Source organism: Osmerus mordax, chromosome 1 (genome assembly GCF_038355195.1).
Source record: "Osmerus mordax isolate fOsmMor3 chromosome 1, fOsmMor3.pri, whole genome shotgun sequence".
NCBI lineage: Eukaryota > Metazoa > Chordata > Actinopteri > Osmeriformes > Osmeridae > Osmerus > Osmerus mordax.
The window spans coordinates 25,929,150-25,954,375 of NC_090050.1; the positions used below are offsets into that span (position 1 = coordinate 25,929,150).

At 46.6% G+C, this 25,226-nt stretch overlaps 1 protein-coding gene across 2 annotated transcripts in view; it reads left to right on the top strand.

Moving 5' to 3' along the window:
* Window positions 1-25,226, top strand: part of LOC136949568 (arf-GAP with coiled-coil, ANK repeat and PH domain-containing protein 3-like) — a 46,759-nt gene that overhangs the window by 4,252 nt on the left and 17,281 nt on the right. For both annotated transcript variants that reach the window (XM_067243917.1, XM_067243926.1), the window contains exons 2-4: window positions 17,164-17,221; window positions 20,600-20,719; window positions 21,505-21,558. In XM_067243917.1, coding sequence (XP_067100018.1) covers window positions 17,164-17,221; window positions 20,600-20,719; window positions 21,505-21,558 — 232 coding nt within the window. The remainder of the gene's footprint in view (window positions 1-17,163; window positions 17,222-20,599; window positions 20,720-21,504; window positions 21,559-25,226) is intronic.

Here is a 25,226-nt window from a genome sequence, read left to right on the forward strand (position 1 = left end):
TCAGGTGACCTGCTCTCATTCTCGGGACAGGAATGTTGATTGGCTCAGATTATTATTATTTTCCTGTTGGCATATTTGCAGGTCAGTGGATCCAACACAAGTTTCCGGCCCAGTCCTCCAGCCTGATGCATGTTTAAACAGCAGTGCTGTCTCTGAGTAGGAGTTAAGCTGCAACCCAAACAGACATGGGTCTTATCTAATCCATGGAAACATGACACACCAACCAAAATAGCGACTCTATGAAAGAGTTGTCTTTGGTTTGAAGGTACAGGTTTCAGTTCTAGTTCACCCACGCCCTCCGTGTGGGGACAGACTCGGCTGATCTGCTCTGGTGGATTCTGTTCCAGGTTCACGTCTGGCCTGATTCTGCTGCATCAAATCTGGTATTTTTTTACTCTTTTATTCTTTAAAAAGGACAACCCTGGTATTTATTCCTTTGACTATGTACTTGGCATAGTAGTGTATCTGTTTTGTTTCTGATTGTTACTGGAGAAGAACCACTTCTTACTTCTTCGAGGAGGAGATGTGAGGTGGTGACCTTTCTATGGAACCTCTGTCTTAGACACGCAGTCTTGCTAACCAACACCACATGGGAGTGAGGCAGGGGATGCATGGAGGCAGGAGATGCATGGAGGCAGGGGATGCATGGAGGCAGGGGATGCATGGAGGCAGGGGATGCATGGAGGCAGGGGATCCATGGAGGCAGGGGATGCATGGAGGCAGGGGATCCATGGAGGCAGGAGATGCATGGAGGCAGGGGATGCATGGAGGCAGGGGATGCATGGAGGCAGGGGATCCATGGAGGCAGGGGATGCATGGAGGCAGGAGATGCATGGAGGCAGGGGATGCATGGAGGCAGGGGATGCATGGAGGCAGGGGATGCATGGAGGCAGGAGATGCATGGAGGCAGGGGATGCATGGAGGCAGGGGATGCATGCAGGCAGGGGATGCATGGAGGCAGGGGATGCATGGAGGCAGGAGATGCATGGAGGCAGGAGATGCATGGAGGCAGGGGATGCATGGAGGCAGGGGATGCATGCAGGCAGGGGATGCATGGAGGCAGGGGATGCATGGAGGCAGGAGATGCATGGAGGCAGGAGATGCATGGAGGCAGGGGATGCATGGAGGCAGGGGATGCATGCAGGCAGGGGATGCATGGTTCAGGATGAGGATGAGCCAGAAAGACGATAGTATTCATTTCCTCTCTCCTGTCGAATTCCCCTCATAACCATAAATATTAAGAACAGAAAGGGATGTTCAACTCTTTTTGCTGCATCTCTCATTCTGTTCTTCAGTGACTGTTGTGTTCTGAGTCACGTCATTTTTTAAACAATGCCCAGCCTCTGTTGGTCCCAGATCTTAACAGGGGACGATAGGACCATACCAGTCTCTATAGGACCTCATGGCCTGTCTGGTAGATAGAACGGTAGGCTCACCTGGAAACTATGCAACAGGGTGGCCCAATCTCTTTATTCATCACTGGCAGGTATCAACACTGACGTTGCCCTGGTGACCTGTTGCTTGAGCTGCCATGGCAACCGTCTGGATTTTTCTCCTTCACTCTTTCTTTCTCTTTTTCTCAGGTTGAGCATGTGTTGTTACATGATTGGCTCTCTAGTTCATTGTATAATAAAAATTTTAATCAGCAACCTATTGACTAACTGTTAACCATCTGAACCTTTGTTGTTCATAGTGTCACAAAAACAGGATTTCCAGCCCTTCCAATTTGCAACAATATTTGGCTTCCGTTGCGGGGGCATATTTCTGGCTGTGACGAATGTCTCCTGCCGTGAACACCAGGGGAGAAATCTTTCATGTCGGAAGCATAAGAACATTCCAGAAATTCAAAGGCATTCTGGGTAATAGGAGATGTGGAGTTATTGGTGCCGGGGGAGGGAATAGGAGGTGAACCGGGTTTTCATCACAAGGTTGGGTCTCTGTCAAAGGGGAGGAGGATGAACTGATGTCTCTTCTGTTGTGGTGGCGTGTGTCTGTAGTGGCGTGTGTCTGTAGTGTTGTGTGTCTGTAGTGGCGTGTGTCTGTAGTGATGTGTCTGTAGTGATGTGTCGGTAGTTGTGTGTGTCTGTAGTGGTGTGTGTCTGTAGTGGTGTGTGTCTGTGGTGTTGTGTGTCTGTAGTGGTGTGTGTCTGTAACGATGTGTCTGTAGTTTCCAGTGTCTGTAGTGGCGTGTGTCTGTAGTGGCGTGTGTCTGTAGTGGCGTGTGTCTGTATCGGCGTGTGTCTGTAGCACTGGTGTCTGTACTGGCGTGTGTCTGTAGCACTGGTGTCTGTAGCGGCGTGTGTCGGTGGCGTGTGTCTGTAGTTCAGACTATGAGGGCGATGCTGTGCCTGGCACTGTGGCCTCACAGAGAGAAGGTACAGAGGGCTGGTGCTCAGGCACTGTGGCCTCACAGAGAGAAGGTACAGAGGGCTGGTGCTCAGGTGGGGTGTCTCCATGGCAGCGAGGGGTTTGCATGTTCTCCCCGTGCTCACATCGGGTTCCTCTGCAAAGAACCCTCTCACACTTTTCTGTTCTTCACAACTTTATGGGCTGGCTTGGTCCATCATAGAGCTATGGAGGCAGGTTTACCTAAGATATTACAGGCCAATAATGAGCCTTGAAATGGATCTAGTCTTGAATGTTGACATGTTTCTCAGGAGGTGAGGCTGGTTTGAGTTGTTAATAGATTACTGTCATTCACAACATGGTATAATCCCAGGCCCTTGAGTGGTCCGTACCATGATGCTTGAGAAGAGTGGGTTTACTGGATCATCTATAGACATGTCTCATTTCCATTTGATAGTCTTTGTGATTTCCTTCCTTCACGAGTATCACTCACTCCAGGAAACATACAACTCCGGTTCTTATTACTGATGGATTTATTCCTTTTCGTGAATGAAACACACAGACGAACTGTACAAATACATCACAAAACATAGAATTAGCATGTGTTAATTTACAAACATACACTGTACCATATAATACAAGCAACATATAATACAAGCAACAAACATACGTAACAACGAAACATACACGTAACTATAGACCACTAACCAAGAGGGACTCTGCTTCCCAATACTAATATCAGGATTTGCTTACTTTTTGAAATATATATTTGTTCAACCTTTCTTTCCTGCAGACTGGACTGTTTTAGCCTCTTCATTAGCATGGTTGGGTATGTGAGATTGTGTGTGTGGTTGGGTATGTGAGATTGTGTGTATATTCATCCTTTTGTGTGTACTTCCATTCATGTGTTTGTGTGTTGTCTGTGCTGTTCGTGATGATACAAGCTAGTGTCATTGTATATTGACTACAGGCATGACTAGTTAATAGCCTCCTCTATTCTGAAGCTCTTGTTTGGCCTCCCCCTGTCTTGTCATTCACACCCAGCGAGCAGAGAGAAGGATGGTCTCCTCACAGAGACCCAAGTCTCCAGGATAGAGAGGAGGATGGTCTCCTCACAGAGACCCAAGTCTCCAGGATAGAGAGGAGGATGGTCTCCTCACAGAGACCCAAGTCTCCAGGATAGAGAGAAGGATGGTCTCCTCACAGAGACCCAAGTCTCCAGGACAGAGAGGAGCATGGGCTCCTCACAGAGACACAAGTCTCCAGGACAGAGAGGAGCATGGTCTCCTCACAGAGACCCAAGTCTCAAGGACTGAGGCAGACAGAGCTGGACACGGCTCTGCTGGAGACAGGAAGTTCGAGGACAGACTGAGGTTATTCTGAAATATCCTTCAAGCAAACATGCACAATATTGATGCATGATACCACAGAGGAAGTTTACTTGTCCTACATGGCTGTGGCCTTTCAATAGAGCTGTTCATGGATGTACGCCAAGCATGAGGAGAGATAGTCACGTTCATGGAGGAATGTGGTTGTTTAATCCCTCTTCATGGTTGACTGCAGGGTTAGGTATGGAGTGGATTGTGAAGAGGCAGGATTATGAAGGAGGCTGTGTGTGTGTGTGTGTGTGTGTGTGTCTGTGTGTGTCTGTGTGTGTCTGTGTGTGTCTGTGTGTGTCTGTGTGTGTCTGTGTGTGTCTGTGTGTGTCTGTGTGTGTCTTGTCAGGGTGGTGGGTTTGTGTTGTCGTGTCCTGCTCTAAGAGGAATGTTCACCTCAGCCTGGCTGGAGGTGAGTTGTGTGAGTCATCTTCCACACTGGTGCAGAAACATCACAGCCTCTGTTATCGGCTGAGAGATCATTATGTGGAAGGCAGCCGGTGATCAGCACAGACTGGCCTTTGTCTGTGTTTGTGTTAGGTAGGGTGTGTGTGCGACACAACACAGGTTTAGATCATGTGAAGCCAGGAGACAATTGTAAACAGTTGTCTGTTTGCTATAGCAACTGGGCTTGTCACTGTGTTTGTGTGTGCGGAAGGGGAGTGTCTTTCTGCTGGTGTCTCAGTCTGTGTGGAGGGCTGGATGATGTGCTACCATTCACTGACACAACAGAGACACACCCAACATCAAACGTGTGTCTCCATAGTCTCAGTCTTCAATGCAGCAGATTAACCTCTGACCTGTCAGGTGACCCCTACAGTCTGGACATGTAGGACATAGGAACCACTTCTCACACACTGAAACCAAACAGCTGGACTACATATCCCATCACCTCTCTCACACTGCTTCAGCCTCTTGGCCTATTAATCTGGGCAGAGGATTGTAGTTCCTACGGACCACCAACCCCTACATCGCTCCCCTTCAATCTTTCTGTGTGATGTGTGTGGAGCATTGGGATATAAACTAGTGTTGTGAGTTATCGTGAAGGTTGTGGTCGGGATCACGTTCTGGAGATCAGAGTATTGATGATGGTGGACAGTCTGACAGATGGCGTCCTCAACGCTGATGAAGGAATATTCAGGTTTATGTTTTTATCTATAACATTAATCTGGGTTTACGTTTTCATCTATGACATTAATCTGCACTATGACCTTAAGAACCAGGGTTCATTTAAGAGCTGCTCTGCTTGGTATTGTAAGTCATTTACTGAGGAACTGAAGCTGTGTTCCTGGAAAGCATGGAAGCTTGGCATTAGACCACCATTAAGACAGCAGCTTGGAGCTGTAACTAGATGGGACTACAAGATTTGAGTGCTGGGTTAATTTTGAGCAAACAGGGAGGATTGTGGTTCATTTTGTGCCTCTTAACACAATAAGTACATTTGTGATGTACATTGCTGTACATTTGTCATTATCTGCAGCATACAGCCAAGCCTGTGTTGTCTGTGTGGAGGACTGGGAGTGATGAGACAGTGCAGGGTAAACAACTTTGGCACTGCAATGTGAGCAGTGATTGTGTCAGTCACAATAGACCAATGTATATTTCTGATGTGTTCTGAGGCAGTCATTCAGTCAGTCAACCTGTCAGCAAGTCAGTTGGTTGCTTTGGTTGGATCTGGGTCAGAGTGCAAAGGCCCTCTTTTCTAAACAAGAGGAGCGGGAGCGTTAAAAGGGGGAGAGACCTGACTTCACCTCGCCATCATATGGCCAGGGATTGACTTCAGTTCACCATGACGACCATCCCAGGTAGACAAACAGCTGCACCATGTTTTACCCTCAGTGTGATTTATGGAAGCGTAACTTAATGGAAACCAGAAACCCATTGTTTGAGATTGAAAGGATCCTGTCTAACTGATACACAACCGACACAGGCTGAGGCCTGCAGCACATTGCTAATCCCCAGCAACTGGGGCTCTAGCTGCTTGCTTGTGTTGTATTGATCTGGTGTTTCTACTGTAATGATCTGGTGTTTGTGTGTCTGAGTTTAGCTGCTCGTCCAAGGAGAACCTCAGCTTGGTTCTGAGTGATGGTCGGCCTCTCAGGTTTGAGAGAGCAGCATGTCCAGCAGCCTCACCAGACCACATCTAGTAGGACACACGCCCAGCCTGCTTGATCAGTATGGTGGGCTAGGTCCTGTGGTCACGGAGGATGCTTATAGACTTACAGTCATGGCAACAGGATTCAGAGATTGAATTGTCAATGTAGGTTGAGATGTTACTGTTGAGAGGAAACGAGTCCTGAAGCACTGTGGTGGCTTTCTCCTGTGACCAGCCAGTTATACAAGAACTCTGCTCCATCTAGAGCTATATTTTCTAGCTAACCCTAGCCCACAAAGATATGAACAAGGCCAGAATATACACTCACACACACATCATATATACACGCACATGCACATAACATCTACACTCACACACATGCACACACATGTGTACAAACTCTCACACACACACGCACATTGACAGTGTATTGGAAAGTCAGTTGAAATCCAGGATGTTTTTCAGGCAAGTTTGCCTTGCATGAAAACATCAAGTCATGAAGTCCTCCCCTAAAGCTGGCACAGTTCTCCTTAATGCAAGCTGTGTATGTGTGTGTGTATGTAAGGGTATGTGTGTGTGTGTGTGCGTGCGTATTTGTATATATGTGTGTGTATATATGTGTGTGTGTTTGCGTGTGTGTGTATATATATGTGTGTGTGTGTGTGGTGCATGTTTTGCAGCTTGCTGACTCGTCCTCTACATCTGTGACCAGTCTGGCAGAACTGCTCCATCCCTGACTCTTTTCTTTCCCATCTTCACAGCATGTCTTCCTTACTCCCTCTCTCTCTCTCCCCCTCTCTCCCCCCTCTCTCTCTCTCTCTCTCTCTCTCTCTCTCTCTCTCTCTCTCTCTCTCTCTCTCTCTCTCTCTCTCTCTCTCTCTCTCTCCCCACTCTCTCTCTCTCTCTCTCTCTCTCTCCCCCCTCTCCCCCCTCTCTCCCCTCTCTCTCTCTCTCTCTCTCTCTCTCTCTCCCCACTCTCCCCACTCTCTCACGCTCTCCTCTATCCCGCCATCCATTCTCCACCCACCTTCCTGTGAAGCAGCCTTCACCCACAGGCTAATGCCTTGCGAGTGCAAGCCCAGGCTGACTGTATTTACATGCATTCTTGGGAAAAGTTTCTGTGTCGGCCAAGGCAGAAGATGATTAATAGAATCATTTTTATTTTATTAATAATTATTACTTCCAATTGGCTTGTTGTCTCTGGTAGTGCACCAATGCAAACTCAAAATTAAACTGTGACAGATTCTACCTAGAAATCCTTGGATGTTTCACAATACGACTGACAAACTCATTTCCTCCCAAAACCAGAGCGAGGGAGACAGATATTCCTCCTCATCAAAAAGAAGGGTGTCCAGTTCATTTCCGTTTTCCTTTTCTATGCCAACATCCAATTATTTGGACCTCTCATCCGTGGTCCCAGAATCCCTCAGCCAGGCGGCTCGTATTCCTGTCTCAGTCTCAGTCTCTGTCTCAGTCTCAGTCTCTGTCTCAGTCTCTCTCTCTCTCTGTCTCAGTCTCAGTCTCAGTCTCTGTCTCAGTCTCTCTCTCTGTCTCTGTCTCTCTCTGTCTCAGTCTCTCTCTCTGTCTCAGTCTCAGTCTCTCTCTCTGTCTCTGTCTCTCTCTGTCTCAGTCTCTCTCTCTGTCTCAGTCTCAGTCTCAGTCTCAGTCTCTGTCTCTGTCTCAGTCTCAGTCTCAGTCTCTGTCTCTGTCTCTGTCTCTGTCTCTGTCTCAGTCTCTGTCTCTGTCTCTGTCTCAGTCTCTGTCTCAGTCTCTGTCTCTGTCTCTGTCTCTGTCTCAGTCTCAGTCTCTGTCTCTGTCTCAGTCTCTGTCTCTGTCTCAGTCTCTGTCTCTGTCTCTGTCTCTGTCTCAGTCTCTGTCTCTGTCTCTGTCTCAGTCTCAGTCTCAGTCTCAGTCTCAGTCTCAGTCTCAGTCTCAGTCTCAGTCTCAGTCTCAGTCTCTGTCTCTGTCTCTGTCTCTGTCTCTGTCTCTGTCTCTGTCTCTGTCTCTGTCTCAGTCTCAGTCTCAGTCTCAGTCTCAGTCTCAGTCTCAGTCTCAGTCTCAGTCTCAGTCTCTGTCTCTGTCTCTGTCTCTGTCTCTGTCTCTGTCTCTGTCTCAGTCTCAGTCTCTGGGCTCCGTTAGTCCTGCTCCAGGGAGAGGAAGCACAAGCTTCATTTATTGCCCTAATGTGTGTGTGTGTGTGTGTATATGTATGTGTGTGTGTGTGTGTGTGTGTGTGTGTGTGTGTGTGTGTGTGTGTATATGTATGTGTGTGCGTGCATGTAAGTATGTCTCTGGGACAGATAATATAGTTAACTGAACAGGGGGTCTTTCTATGTATACCATATTTGTGTAGGTCTCCTATTGTGGTGTGATGGTGTATGTGTCCCCTGACAGTGTTCAGGGTGCTGTGTTAGACCACCCCCTGTGTTGATGTAAACCTACTTAGGCAGAAGACCTCTCTGAATCTCTCTCTTTCTCTCTGCCCCCCCACTCTCTCTCTCGTTTGTACTTTTCCGTCCATCCTTTTCTTTCCCCCTCTAACTCACTCATCTCTTCCTACACACTAGGGATGTGATCCCTCCTACACACCAACCCTGTGGTGTACACCCCAAAGAACATGTCACGCTTTTAGCTTTGGTTTGTTTGCATATCTGTGTGTCTGTGTGCATGTGTCTCTCTGTGTGTGTGTGTGTGTGTGTGAGACAGAGAGAGAGAATGTACGTGTGCCTGTGTAAGAACGTACGTGGTGGAGCTCATGGCTCTATGGCTCTATGAACCCCAGAATGAAAACCTCAGTTATTTATTGTCCAGGCTGCTCGGGTTACTCACGGTTCCTTCCTGCCTTAAAAACAGATTCCTCTATCTGACCTGCAGGTCTCTACTCTGCTCTATCTGACCTGCAGGTCTCTACTCTGCTCTATCTGACCTGCGGGTCTCTAGTCTGCTCTATCTGACCTGCGGGTCTCTAGTCTGCTCTATCTGACCTGCAATCTCTACTCTGCTCTATCTGACCTGCGGGTCTCTAGTCTGCTCTATCTGACCTGCGGGTCTCTAGTCTGCTCTATCTGACCTGCGATCTCTAGTCTGCTCTATCTGACCTGCAGGTCTCTACTCTGCTCTATCTGACCTGCAGGTCTCTACTCTGCTCTATCTGACCTGCGGGTCTCTAGTCTGCTCTATCTGACCTGCAATCTCTACTCTGCTCTATCTGACCTGCAGGTCTCTACTCTGCTCTATCTGACCTGCGGGTCTCTAGTCTGCTCTATCTGACCTGCGGGTCTCTAGTCTGCTCTATCTGACCTGCGGGTCTCTAGTCTGCTCTATCTGACCTGCAATCTCTACTCTGCTCTATCTGACCTGCAGGTCTCTACTCTGCTCTATCTGACCTGCGGGTCTCTAGTCTGCTCTATCTGACCTGCAATCTCTAATCTGCTCTATCTGACCTGTGGGTCTCTACTCTGCTCTATCTGACCTGTAGGTCTCTGGCCACACAGTTAGACCTGTCAGGAGTTCTGGAGTCCAGAAGGTTCCGACTGGGGCGTCTCAGATGGACGAGACGGGCTGAGATCTATCCTCAGTGTGTGTGTGTGTGTGTGTGTGTGTGTGTGTGTGTGTGTGTGTGTGTGTGTGTGTGTGTGTGTGTGTGTGTGTGTGTGTGTGTGTGTGTGTGTGTGTGTGTGTGCAGGTAGAAGAGGTAGGTGTGTCTAAAGTGGTCCATGTTAGAGGTCAGTTGGAGTCGTGGGCTGGAACTGTTTGCGTGTGTGTGGGACAAGAAGGGCCGTAGATGTCTAAAGATCAGAAACACAGGACAGTCTGTTGACCTGTTGTGCTAAGGGATCATAGCCAATACTTGCGGTGGCAAATCTGTTGCTCAGATTTACAAGAATACGATTTAAATGAATCCATGCGATCCCTAAGCTTCACACTGTCCTTATTTGGACCAGTGCAAATGTACAGTGCTGGTTGATATTTTATATTACAATTTCCTAGAATGGAAATATTTCTAAGAAAACAGAATGATTCATGGACACACTATAAATCCAAGGTCAAGAGAGATGCTGAAATTCTTGTCCTTGTTTCGTGTTGTCTGTTTATATTGAAACCCAATTAATCTGATTCACCTGATTCACCTGTGAATGAGTACTTCCCTGACCGTTCACACGAAGGGTACCCTGTTTTTGGCAGAAATGGTTGGTTCCTAGAGGGATATGCGTGCTGTAATCAGTGCCTGTTTCCTGGCTGGCAGAATCCATTGTGTTTATTGGAGGGGGGTGGTCTTACATCCAGGCAAGCTGCCAGGGACAGCAGCAGGGGAGCACACCACTCTCTATCCTCGACAGTGTTCACACACACACACACACACACTCTCTATCCTCAACAGTGTTCACACACACACACACACTCTCTATCCTCAACAGTGTTCACACACACACACACACACACTCTCTATCCTCGACAGTGTTCACACACACACACACACACTCTATCCTCAACAGTGTTCACACACACACACACACACACACTCTCTATCCTTAACAGTGTTCACACACACACACACACACACTCTCTATCCTCGACAGTGTTCACACACACACTCTCTATCCTCGACAGTGTTCACACACACACACACACACACTCTCTATCCTCAACAGTGTTCACACACACACACACACACACTCTATCCTCGACAGTGTTCACACACACACACATTCTCTCTAGCCAATACAGTGTTCACACACACACTTGTTAATGCTGTCACCATGAGGGTAAATAAGATCATACATCAACACACACGCTGACGCCCCCTCCCTGTCCCTTTATCACCAACTCAGATCTGACATGTCTGCCACGCTGGCGCTCCTCTAAATGAACACTGAGATGTACTCAAACAAAAGCACTATTTTGATTACATTGATTTAGTGAACCATGTGATTGTCCAGGGTCCTGAGGTGACGTGTTTGACTGAGTCAGCCAGTTCAGTATCTGTGCCTCTGCTGCCAGAGACGCCTCATCACTCTCTGACATTCTTCAAGGTCTGAGTAATGCTACTGTCAGAGTGACAAGTCTTTCTAAGTGAAGACAGTAGATCCCTTGTGTTCAGCTAACAGGGGCAGTGTTACAGCTACTGCACTGAAGCTTACCTGTTCAGCACCTGCCTGTCCCAGTTCACAATCTCCTTCTTTCAGCACCAGACGGAATTGGAATTCAAATCTGACATGTTGTGAGACAACACATTTGTGACACAACAGGTTTTTACAGATTCTGGTTTAATTCCGGAAGTATAGCCATGACTCAAACGGTTTAACTGGCAGGAGAGAGAGAGAGAGAGAGAGAGAGAGAGAGAGAGAGAGAGGGAGGGAGGGAAGGAGGGAGGGAGGGAGAGAGGGAGAGAGGGAGGGAGGGAGAGAGGGAGGGAGAGAGGGATGGAGAGAGGGAGAGAGGGAGGGAGAGGGAGGGATGGAGGGGGAGGGAGAGAGAGGGAGGGAGGGGGAAGGAGAGAGGGAGGGGGAGGGAGGGGGAGGGGGAGAGAGGGAGGGGGAGGCTCATAGACTCTCTGGCTTATTTGAGGGAAACGTGGCCTGAGAGAAACACTTTCCTGAGGTCTAAACAGAGCAGAGCAACAGGCCAGCACAGACCGGGTCATACCTGTCTCTGTGTTGTCAGGGGAGACCATGTGTTGTCAGGGGAGACCATGTGTTGTCAGGTGACCGAATCATAAAGGTCCCGGTTGTCCGGGTGGAAGGAGAAAGTTGTATTAAGAAAAATCTGGAATGCCCAGCTGTCTTTTCTAGTTCCAACACGCCAGCCACATTACCTCCGAAGGGGGGTATGTGTGATCGTGTGAAGCTGTTTCCTCACACCTTGATACAAGTCTGTCTTGAGTGTGTGTCTGTTGAAAGAAATGAAAATTCTTCCCACACCCCCTGCCATCAGCGCTTTCCCAATTATTATTATCTTAATTTTCCTTCCTGTTCTCTTTCCCTCTCTTACCACTCCACTCCTGTAAGGCACCTGTCACAGTGGTTAGGGTTTCTGTCACAGTGGTTAGGGTTAGGGTTTCTGTCACAGTGGTTAGGGTTTCTGTCACAGTGGTTAGGGTTAGGGTTTCTGTCACAGTGGTTAGGGTTAGGGTTTCTGTCACAGTGGTTAGGGTTAGGGTTTCTGTCACAGTGGTTAGGGTTAGGGTTTCTGTCACAGTGGTTAGGGTTTCTGTCACAGTGGTTAGGGTTAGGGTTTCTGTCACAGTGGTTAGGGTTAGGGTTTCTGTCACATTGGTTAGGGTTAGGGTTTCTGTCACAGTGGTTAGATTTAGGGTTTCTGTCACAGGGGTTAGGGTTAGGGTTTCTGTCACAGTGGTTAGGGTTTCTGTCACAGTGGTTAGGGTTAGGGTTTCTGTCACAGTGGTTAGGGTTAGGGTTAGGGTTTCTGTCACAGTGGTTAGGGTTAGGGTTTCTGTCACAGTGGTTAGGGTTAGGGTTTCTGTCACAGTGTTCCACCCCAACTGTCAGCTGCGTCCCCAAACATCGAGGAATGTTGGAGGGTTGGAACCAGACTGTGGAACTGCAGGGTTACACGGTCACACTAAAGAAGAATCATTAGTATGGGACGCATTGACCCTGTCCCAGCCCACTCTCTCTCTCTTTATTTCCTTCCTTCACAGCATCCATCTGTCCCAGCCTTGTTTGAGAGGAGGAGAGCCCCTCATTATGTGGTGGCTGCTTCCAGAGCAGAGTCAGATATTTGGAAGATCAGACAGACCTTGTAACCCTCCATGGCTTGTCTGTGGTGGGCCCTCCTCAGCCCCAGACTACACCCTGGTCCCTGGATGCACACCCCGGGAGCCTCGGGTGGGAACTGGATGTAGCATTAGCCTCAGTTAGCATTAATGGGCAAACAAACCCAGTTGAAACATCTGACTCAGGGGATTTGTACTACGGTGAGGATCAGGGGACTCTACTCTAGTTGAGAAGCAAATCTGTTTTTTTGTTACTGTAATTAGTTTGTTTTAGCGTCAATTTTGGGGAAGCTTTTAAGAACAGCAGGGGTCAGTTAGTAGGATTTAGATGTAGGTAGCAGAGGGGGTAGCTGTGTGTGTGTGTGTGTAATGTACAATTAGATGTAGTTGTTACCAGGCATGTGGTGCAGTGTTCACTGGTGCACATGGGAACACTATTTATTTTCTCTATCTCTCTAACTCTCTTTTTAGCAGACAAAATTTACAGAATATATTCTGGAAGTTCAGAAATTGACAACTAAACCTTACCCTTCAACCCTTCATACAAGGAAGGAAAAGTCGCCCCCCCATTCACCCCCTGCTCCACAAACAACATATGCAGCTCTTATAAAGAGCATTCCCACCTGGGTCCCATTGTGGCCAAGTGAGGGCCGTCAGAGAGAAGCTGTCCTCGTTGTGTCACACTCTGGAACTCATCTCTGGTGCAGACCCTGCCTGGTGCAAACCCTGCCTGGTGCAGACCCAGCCTGGTGCAGACCCAGCCTGGTGCAGACCCTGCCTGGTGCAGACCCTGCCTGGTGCAGACCCAGCCTGGTGCAGACCCAGCCTGGTGCAGACCCTGCCTGGTGCAGACCCTGCCTGGTGCAGACCCAGCCTGGTGCAGACCCTGCCTGGTGCAGACCCTGCCTGGTGCAGACCCTGCTAAACACTGCCATACTACTGGGCTGGAATAATGATTAATCGTGTAAGTGTGCAGCATGTTTCCTACCATGTCAGCAGGCCCTGGGCCCAGAGAGGGCCTGGTGGCCCAGTTCTCCAGCCAGCAGACTCAGGGCTGAGAGTCATAGGCTTGATTCCTTTATTTATGTATTAAGATACATACAGTGTCACATGGCTAACAGGAAAAGAATACCACCATTCAAATGACCCTGACTGCAGCTGGTGGTTTACATGCTAGTGGTGGATTTTGCTTTTGCTTTGTGAACATGTGGTCCCAGACATCTTTCAGGGACAAGCAGAGAGATGTTAGGCTGCTTTGTTGGTTCAGCCGGTCGGGAGTCCAGCTCATTGTTTCTTCAGGGAATCAAGTTTGTTCATTGATTGGGGCTTTTTAAAGACATGGTGAAGGTGTCTTTGTTGCTGATGAAAGGGCCATAGAGTCGACTGGGGTTTGGAACGTTTGTTGGGGTGAAAAGTGATCTGTTTGGGCCTGTGTGTTTGTGTGAAAAGTGGCCAATTTTTGAGTGAGTGTGCATGTGGGTTAGTGTGTTTATTCATGACTGATTCAGGCAGGACAAAGACTTGGATTCAGACGGCTGTTTGATGACACACCCTGCTCCTTGTTGCCCTCTTTTCTGTAAAATACAATCTTGTATTTGTGGTCACACACACACACTCACACTCACAGACACACACACTCACACACACACAGACACACACTCTCTGCACCTGTGGTCGGCCTGCAGGGGTAAGGGAGACTGGCAGAAGGGGGAAATGAAACAATGAGAAATGGAAATGAAACAAAAGAGGGATAGAAAGAGAGAGGGAAATTGGAAGAGGGTTATATGAAGAAAGAACGAACAGGAGATATATATATATATGAGAGAGAGAGAGAGAGAGAGAGAGAGAGAGGGTCGGTGGCTCTCTGGGAAAGAAACGTGAGTAATACCAAGGCCAGTTGCCATGGCAATGCCATGTCACTGAGTTGTTGTCATGGAGCTGCCTACTTACGATTCTGAGGAGGAAATTAGTGAAGTGTGCTTGTTGTTGTTTTGGGAGGGCAGGGCGGGGGGGATGAAAGAGGATTTGTTATAGATGATAATCAAGAGTTGATTATCGCCTGCTAGCTAGCCCGCCTGCTAGCTAGCAGGGTGGTCTCTCACTGCTGTGACATTCCTTTGTTTTGTCATTGGCCCGTAACATGTTATTTTATCATTGGATGTACCAAGGCATCATGGGAAATGTTGTTTCATGAATCTGTGTATTTTGTAGTCCTTCACATGTTCTGTGTGGTCCTCGCTGGAGAGTTTCTGATAGTGTTTGACAATCCTGAAAGACGCGTGAGGAGGGAATATGTCATCTTGACTCTAGAAGACACACAAACGCTCACACACACACAAACACTCACACACACATGGTCACACTGCACTGACATCTTTATGAAGTGGATGTGCCTCAGGGGTTCTCCTTCCTCCTCTCTGTTCACACACATGCACACACACACCCCTCCTCTCTGTTCCTCCTACACGCACACATGCACACCACACACACACTGTCTCTCGGACATGTTGAGTTAGAGGGAATCATTAGTGAAAGGTGCCAGGACAAACATACAACCTTTGTTTGCACACACACTCTCCAGATCAGCCTCACACACATGCGTCTGGCTCTTAACCTTGACAGCTCTGACAGCCACTCTGTTGGATTATTTATTTGCAGAGTCTTCTAAGATGCCCCTGTCTGCATGACTGCCCTGGCACGGCTGGATATCGTGTGTGTGCGTGCATGTGTGTGCGCATGTGTGTACCAAACAAGCCACATTTTTTTATTTTGAGTTTCTGGAATGTTCTCAGCGTGTCCTCTGACCTGCTTCAGCACGTCCCCCCATGTGTCTGGAGCATGACAGAGCCCAGTCTTCCACTGATGGGTCTGACCCTGCCGCTGTCATCGCCCAGGCAGGGAGGAGGCCTCTCAACTGTTACGTGGGGGGTGGGGGGGGGGGGGGTGGTGTTTCCCCTTTCCAACCTTGCTGACCCTGAGGCTCTGGAGCTCTCTTGAGTGTTCCAAGTTTATTAACTTTCCAAGCTTCAGACCACACACACTCTGGGTGTAAATGATTCAGTTCAAACAATAAGATGTGAGTCCTGAAAGAGATGGATGACAGAGAAAGGAAGGCTGACTACAGGAGTGCGGTGGAGGGAGGTCTGGAACTGCTCCAGCCAAGTGGAACTCTGGGAATGTGGCATTGCGGCAGGTGCAGTACTCTGCCCCGCCCCCCAGCTGCCAGGTCACCCCAAGTATAAACACCCAGGGTTGTGACCTTTCACCTCACGGTGACCTGTACACAAGAGAGGAGGGTGGAAAGGGGCAGGACTTTACAGACTACACATCTTTAGTCAAATTACAGAATGCTATCATAACATATATATTAAGACAAATCTTGAGTAATTCCTGTCATTTTTTTTTTTTTTGAGTCTGTGTGAGGATGTGACCTGTTAATGTGTGATGATGTGACCTGTTAATGTGTGAGGATGTGACCTGTTAATGTGTGAGGATGTGACCTGTCTCTGTGAGGATGTGACCTGTCTCTGTGAGGATGTGACCTGTTAATGTGTGAAGATGTGACCTGTTAATGTGTGAGGATGTGACCTGTTAATGTGTGAGGATGTGACCTGTTAATGTGTGAGGATGTGACCTGTCTCTGTGAGGATGTGACCTGTTAATGTGTGAGGATGTGACCTGTCTCTGTGAGGATGTGAATGGGAGTCAGTTGGCTGAGCGGTGAGGGAGTCGGGCTAGTAATCCGAAGGTTGCCAGTTCGATTCCCGGTCATGCCAACTGACGTTGTGTCCTTGGGCAAGGCACTTCACCCTACTTGCCTCAGGGGGAATGTCCCTGTACTTACTGTAAGTCTCTCTGGATAAGAGCGTCTGCTAAATGACTAAATGTAAATGTAATGTGTGAGGATGTGACCTGTCTCTGTGAGGATGTGACCTGTTAATGTGTGTGCATGTTCATGGTTGTTTGTGTGTGTGTTTATGCTTGCATGACCTGTGTGTGTGTGCATGACCTGTGTGTGTGTGCATGACCTGTGTGTGTGCATGACCTGAGCATGACCTGTGTGTGTGTGCATGACCTGTGTGTGTGTGCATGACCTGTGTGTGTATGTTGCGTGGGATGGCCATCAGGGCTCCTTTTAATCCCCATATTGATTGTTGCAGATCTGTCTGCAGGATTCATGGTTCATGTCCAGATTAATGGTGCAGACAGGCAATCCTGCTAATCTTCTGTCAGAAAAGTTGAAGATGTAACCCTTTATCCTGTATAAGAATGATACTGTGTTCAACATTCCATGTGTAGAGAGAAGGCTGAGCATTGTTACAGACTAAAGGCCGAATCCCAATACTCTGTCTTACCGAACCGGCAACCTTCTGATTAATAGACCGATTCCCTAACCGCTCAGCCATCTGACTCCCTTAGTTACATCTGACTCACTTGGTTACGGTTACGTATATTGATGTCTCCAAAGCAAGTTGTGTTATGCACAACTTGCTGCTAATGGACAAATGTAGTCTCTATACAGTGGTATATGGTGGTATCCTACAGATCTCTGTTCTGTGGTATCCTACAGATCTCTATACTGTGGCTAACCACCTGCGTATGTGTTGCAGGGCTGGCATTGACGAGGTGGAGACGGATGTGGTGGAGATTGAAGCCAAGCTAGAAAAGGTACGTACCTGGTAAAACATCAAATGGTCCAATTATTGTCAATTACGCAGAATATAGTTGATAAGACTAGGATGTCGTTGTAGTTAATACAGTAGTGTACAATAGTTGTTGACAATGTTGTTGTGTTGTTGATGATGTACAGCCGTGTCCAAATGTATTGGGAGCAACGTACATTTTGTGTTTGCAAATCTTGCTGGGCCTTGGCATAAAATGACTGCTAACATAATTTCAGTAAGTCATATCATCAGCACAGGGGAAATTGTGAACTAGTTCTAGCCAGGTGAAATCATTATATCATTTACATGTATTCATTTAGCATATATCATTCTGGTTGCATTTTAAGAGCAGATTAACTGCTGTAAAAGAGGGGACTATTTGCATATTTTAAACATTTTCGCCCCAAAAAAGTTTTAAAAAATATGAAATGTGCCTTATTGTGATTCCAGTATTCTATAGAAACATGTGAAAACATTTTCCTCAAATACTGAACCAGCAAACTTTGCAAAACACAGCATTTGTCATTGCCAAAACTTATGGCCATGACTGTATGTGTTAATAATATGGTAAATAGTAAAAACATTATGGTTTGATATGTTTTGTTATAGAAAAGGAATAGGACCACAGTGCATTCTTAATCCTACTCCTTTTATGGACCGTTCAGAGATGGCAAAAGTCCACACATCCTTCACTCAAGTAGAAGTACAGATACTCATGTTTAAAAAGACTGGTAAAAGTTTAAGTACTGACTACACTTTTTCACTTAAGTTAAAGTAAAGAAGTGTAGGCTCTGACATACACATATAAGTAAAAAGTAGCCATTACTACACCTGTTTTAGTGTCCCGCAGATAACTGGACCTCACACTATACACACTCAGCACATTTGCCAGGAATCCTTTTTGATGGTGACAATTTCGAACATCTCCCTCATACATGGCCATGGGTGATCAATAATATCTCTATTCTCAGTCATGTTAACATTGCTCACACTGTCTCATCCATAACGTACTTTTTATTAAAACAAATGTTACCATTCAAAACTTTTTTCGCAAATATTGTTTCGCAAATATCCTGTCGCAAATATTTTATCACAAATATTTTATCAAATATTTTAGCAAAAGTATTTTATCAAATATTTTTGCAAAAGTATTTTATCAAATATTTTTGCAAAAGTATTTTATCGAAAATATTGTATAGAAAATATTTTATAAACAAAGTTTCAAAACCATTCGAAAACGTTTTCATTTTTTTTTTTTTTTACCTTTCAAAATATTATACAAAAATAAACATGCAACCTTTCGAAATTTCGCAACTTTCCACTACATTGACAATCTCTGTTTTCGTTGGTTAGCAACAAAATAACCTGTAACTGATTTGTGAATGATACTTCTGGGTTGTAACATTAGCAGTATTAGGTCATGTGAAGGGATGCCATGCTGATCTTATTGTTAGCATTAGCAGTAAAAGGTAAATTAATGTGAAGGGATGCTATGCTTATCTAATTACTAGCATTACCTCATGTAATTGCTTAAAATGTTCATGCAGGTCTTTAATGAGGAATCAATAGCTGTCTTTATTGTGATCTTGGGAGCCAATAGGCTACAGATGAAGATAGCCAGGCTAGCATAATTGGCACTTAGAAATGAGGTAGTCCTTAGTAGCTGCAATAAATCAACATAATGGTCTTATCTTTTCTCTCTGCTTCTGTTTTAGCTTCTACCATGTTCCGATTCCTTTTTAGAATCTTATCTTCAGTGGTTTTCAATGTTTACTATAATGTAGCATAGCTGTGCATGAGAGTTGAGAGGCGTGTTTGACACTGGCCTGCTGGTCTGTCATGTGTGATGACAGCATCAACATCTGCTTCCAGCAGGCCAGCGTCTCACAGCCTGCCAGCTCTCTCTCCACTAAGTTGATTACCCAAATGTAATTAGATGTAAAAGAGAGGATTCCTGTCATGTTGCATAGCTGCATCCACTAGAAACTCTTATCCCCAGCTGTGGTTCAACCGTGTGGTGTGTGTGTAAGTGTGTATGAGGGAGTCAGGTGGCTGAGCGGTTAGGGAATCGGGCTAGTAATCTGAAGGTTGCCAGTTAAATTCCCGGCCAAATGACGTTGTGTCCTTGGGCAAGGCACTTCACCCTACTTGCCTCGGGGGGAATGTCCCTGTACCTACTGTAAGTCGCTCTGGATAAGAGCGTCTGCTAAATGACTAAATGTAAATGTATGTGTGATTGTGTGTGTGTGTGTGTGTGTGTGTGTGTGTGTGTGAGTGAGTGTGAAACCCTGTGTGTTCAAGCCATGTTGAGGCCCTCAAGGTTGGTGTGTGTATATGTGTGTGTGCATGTGCGTGCGTGTACATGTATGTGTGGTTGTTTATGTGTGTGTGATTGTGTGTGATTGTGTGTGTGTGTGTGTGAGTGCATGCATGTGCTCATCTTGTCACATGATGTCACATGATGTCACACTGGCCTCCACCAGTGAACCACCATGACATGTTTGCCTCCATGTCCGTTTTACACACTTGCAGACATGCAAAGGTCATGCAAACACATTCATGTACCCCACTGTACACACAAACGATCTAGATATTTTATTTATTTATATTTACACACACACACACTGCTGTGTCAGGGGAGTGGTAATGACAGTGTACAGCGTTTAAGCTTCTCTCATTATCAGTTAAGTGGAAAAGTTGTTGTTTCTGGTGAACGTGGTTGTACAAAAGGCTCTGGACTTATTTGCCATTAAGAAATGTTAGTTCTGCTTTTCACGCGGAAGGACTCTTGATTGGTTATTGGCAGTGCCATACGTCATGCCAGAGGGAGAATGCGCATTGTTCGACTGTAATCTGCCGTGTTGCCGAAGCAATAATTTCATGTCCATGTTGAGACAAAGTTAGAAACCCCTTCTTAGTTCGACATGTGCGTCCATAAAATATAACCACACATATACTACATACACCAAACACACCTCTGAACTCCACATGTATCTTTAATACAAAGTGATTGAATCAACCTTGTCTCCTCATTGGATCATCTGTGCACCTCTCCTACCCTGAAGATCCTGGCCTCAAAGCCGTGTTCTGGCTGACACTCCCGATCGTGTGTGATGACAAAATATGAACAGTTCCTAAACAGTCTTACCCCATATACAATTCTACACAGCTATTAAACCTCACCCACAGTGGTGATTAAGTCTTATCGTGCCATCAGTGTCTGTGTGTGTGTGTGTGTGTGTGTGTGTATGCGTTTGTGGGTGTGTGTGCACCTGGATAACCACCACTATCACCATCATCATCACATTCTCTAGAATCGACTCACTGTCTTCTCCTTACTGTCCTCCCCCTGTCCTCCTCCCTCCTCTCCCTCTCTCCTCAGCTGGTCAAGCTGTGCAGTGGCATGATCGAGGCTGGCCGGGCATATGTCGGCGCCAACAAGCTGTTTGTCAATGGCATCAAAGACCTGTCCCTGCAGTGCAAGAAGGAGGAGATGATCTCTGTGAGTAGACCTTCTGAAGGAACTTTTTGCCTTCCTTCATCATGGTTAGTAACAGTTTGTCAACACCACCAGTTCAGCTGCTCTTAGCTGTCAGATGTGTGAAGACATGAGGGCCAGGGTGCAGCTCAGTGGTTATAGCACTTCACTGCAGATCAAGAGTTGGAAGGTTCAAATACGCTCGTACTGTATGATGGATAAAAGTGTCTGCACATTTTTTTCATGACCTTACAGTCCTTACATTCTGAGTCTGAGAACCGGAGCTCAGCTCCTCGTTCATCATCGTCCTTCTGTCCTGCGTTCCAGAACGTTTCCCCTCTAGAACAATAACAGTCCCAGATGTAAACAGTATTGTCCAGACCCAGGCGTATGGGTTTCAGCAGGGACTGGGTTCGTACAGAGGGCCAGCTGTCGTAACTGTGTGAAATAATGGAGTCAGGAGATGGCCATGTTTATACTAGTACTGTAGTTTACATGGCGGGAACAGGAGCGATCTGAGATCTCCTGACAGCATGGGTAGTCATAAAGACATTGCAAGGCAACAGGCTTTGATGCTATAGCTAACATTAGTGCTAATGCTAGCTCTCTGAAGATAAGTTAATAACCAAGAGTAAAATGAACTGCTAAATGCTAGGGTGATGACTGATAATGTAGCTAATACTTTTATACAAACTAATTAGAAACATCTGTACAACATAGCATCCATCAGCGCTGTGTACAGCCTTGAGGGGCGGGACTGTGAAATGCTGGACGGGTGTTTACTCAGGTGTCTAAATCTGTCATTGCAGGAATGTTTAGAGAAGTGTGGGGAGAGCCTCCAGGAGATAGTCAACTACCACATGGTAAGACCCTCTACACACACACACTCATACACACACACTCTCACACACACTCTCACACACACTTACACACACATGTATACATGTACACCCACGCACACTCTCCCTCCATGTGGAGTCATGCTGTGTGGCTCCAGTAGCGAGGCTGTTTGTGGTTTTCCCCTCCTGGGTCAAGTATGGTGCAACACTAGGAACACGCGTGTGAATGAGGGTGTGTGTTGTTACTCAGTCGTGACCTTGACTATAAATCTGTTAACACATGGTGAAGGTGTGTATGTGTTGGTGTGTGTGCATGTTTGTGTGTGTACGTGTGTGTGTATGTGTATGAATCAAACCACATGCCTGGTCAGGCACACAGATGTGTAAAACACTAATTGAACACTCACACACACTCATGCACATACTCTCACACACACGCTCATGCTGACACACACACAGGCCTTTAGAGAGTCCTGCTGTTTCCAGGTCTGTCCAGGGCTGTATGGGTGTGTGTGTGTGCCAGGGAGGAGGGAGAGAAAGAGGGAGGGACAGAAAGAGGGAGGGAGGGAGAGAAAGAGGGAGGGACAGAAAGAGGGAGGGAGAGAAAGAGGGAGGGAGAGACCGCATCCATCTTTGTTCTTCAATGTTTCAACACATTTCTAGAGGGAGGACCAACCACCGACACAGGCCCAGAATCAGTAACAACAGTTGAGGCATCTTGTTTATGGACACACATGGTTCATCTGAACAACACAGCGGCTCATGGAATCTGAACATAGTTTTGCAAATGCCACATACAAACACAAACAAGCACAAACACACACAAAGACACAGACATAATGACACAAACGTGTATAAATAGTCACAGATGTAAATGTTTGCTGTATTGCTTATGCAACACAGACACCACAGTGGCAAACACACGTGTGCAGACCCTGATGGTCTAATCCCAGGCTGTAACATGAGACGTAGCAGGCAGCACAATCCCAGCACTCTCTGTTTAATGATTGTGTGTGTATGTGTGTGTGTTTACTACTGAGTAAATCTCTAATCATCAAATGTGTGACTGACTAACATAGGATCAGAATCTAATCCAAGCTTTCACTTTAGTTAATGATTGTGTTGGTATATATTTGTGTATAAGCATGGGCATGCAGTGTGTGTGTGTGTGTTCATCTGTCCATTTTAGCTAAAAATTAGGTTTACATCGTCACAGAATGATGGAAAAAAGATGGAGAGATAGATAGAGCAAGACACACACAAGCTAACACACACAAGGAAACACACACACACACAGGCGAGCACTACCAGGAGAGCACTACCAGGGCAGCACTACCTGGAGAGCACTACCCGGGGAGCACTACCTGGAGAGCACTACCAGGATGTGTGGGAGTGTCGTCAGCTATTCTACATGTCTCCTTGTCTGAGCAGCAGCCCATCATCAGATGTGTGTGTGGATGTGTGTATGTCACCAGCCTATTTTACTCCTCACAACAGGAAATAATCAATCCCCTAACCTCCCTGTCCTCTCATCCTCTCTCCCTCTCATCCTCTCTACATCTCTCTCCATCTCTCCCTGGCTGTGTGTGAATGAAGGGGGTGTGGCTAATGTGTCTTGCAGAACACACACAAAAATCTCAGCCTTACACTGCCACCTAGTGATAGAATACAAGAAGGCAAATGTCTAAGACGTACTGTAGAAGCAGAGAGGCTGTAGACAGATCCTTCCTGAAGCTGGGACTTGGGGCAGGTTCCACTACGGTCGGGGAATAAAGAGGACAGGAAAGTCATGAGAGGACCTATGTATGTTTGTATATGATATGACATTTGTACATTATCTATCTGATGTCTTATAGACATAATCCAAACCCTTCAGTTTAAGTTGTATTTAAACAATAATAGGGGCACATTAATTACGAGAAACATTGATTCACAAAGCACAAACAATTTAAACGAGCATCCGGAGTTCTCTAGCTACTAGTGTAGAACGTGCATTGCTGTACTCGAGCTGTTGTTTATTTGGTTTTCAAGACTTCGCAAGTGATTGACGTCCTTTCACGGTTCCAGTTATTCATCCTTTCATGTGGAGAGAACGGAAGACCGTTCAGTTCCGTGAAGCGGATAGCAGTTTCATGAGATTTCATACAATTCTGAAGCGCGACTGTAAAGATGAATATAGCGGAAACACTGGGGCGCAATTACTGCCATTTCTAGACTAACAATGGAGACAGCAAACGTCATCGGTTACAGAGATGGGAAGTAACAAAATACAAATACTTAGTTACTGTAGCCTATGTAAGTAGATTTTTCTGGTATCAGTACTTTACTTCACTATTTTTGGGGGGACAAATATCTGTACTTTATACTTCTTACATTTTCAAGCCAGGTGTTACTTTAGTTTTTATGAATAAATAAATAAATATCTTGGGAAAAAGGTAGACTACGTTATGGTTGAGACAGAGGGAGTTGGCAATGTCCACATGACTGAGAATAGAGACATTCCTGATCACCCATGGCCACATATGAGGGAGATGTTCGAAATTGTTGGTCGAAATGATTCCTTCCAAATGTACTGCGTGTCTATCGTGTCTTTTTAAATTCATGTATTAATATTATGTAAGGTCCAGTTACCAGCTTGACACTAAAACAGGTAGTAGTAATGCCTACTTTTTACTTTTATATGTCAGAGCCCACACTTCTTTAACTTGAGTGAAAAAGTGTAGTCAGTACTTCAGCGTTTACCAGTCTTATGAAACATGAAAACTTCTCTTTCTCTCTGTCTCTCCTCTTCTCCCCCCTCTCTCTCCTCCTCTATGTCTCTCTCCCTCTCTATGTCTCTCTCCTCCTCTATGTCTCTCTCCCCCTCTATGTCTCTCCCCCCTCTATGTCTCTCTCCTCCTCTATGTCTCTCCCCCTCTATGTCTCTCCCCCTCTATGTCTCTCCCCCTCTATGTCTCTCTCCCCCTCTATGTCTCTCTCCCCTCTATGTCTCTCCCCCCTCTATGTCTCTCCCCCCCTCTATGTCTCTCTCCTCCTCTATGTCTCTCCCCCTCTATGTCTCTCCCCCTCTATGTCTCTCCCCCCCTCTATGTCTCTCCCCCTCTATGTCTCTCTCCCCCTCTATGTCTCTCCCCCTCTATGTCTCTCCCCCCTCTATGTCTCTCCCCCTCTATGTCTCTCTCCCCCTGTATGTCTCTCCCCCTCTATGTCTCTCCCCCTCTGTCTCTCTCCCTCTCTATGTCTCTCTCCCCCTCTATGTCTCTCCCCCCCTCTATGTCTCTCTCCCCCTCTATGTCTCTCCCTCCCTCTATGTCTCTCTCCCCCTCTATGTCTCTCCCCCCTCTATGTCTCTCCCCCTCTATGTCTCTCCCTCCCTCTATGTCTCTCTCCCCCTCTATGTCTCTCCCCCCCTCTATGTCTCTCCCCCCTCTATGTCTCTCCCCCTCTATGTCTCTCCCTCCCTCTATGTCTCTCTCCCCCTCTATGTCTCTCCCCCTCTATGTCTCTCCCCCCCTCTATGTCTCTCCCCCCTCTATGTCTCTCTCCCCCTCTATGTCTCTCCCTCCCTCTATGTCTCTCTCCCCCTCTATGTCTCTCCCCCCTCTATGTCTCTCCCCCTCTATGTCTCTCCCTCCCTCTATGTCTCTCTCCCCCTCTATGTCTCTCCCCCTCTATGTCTCTCTCCCCCTCTA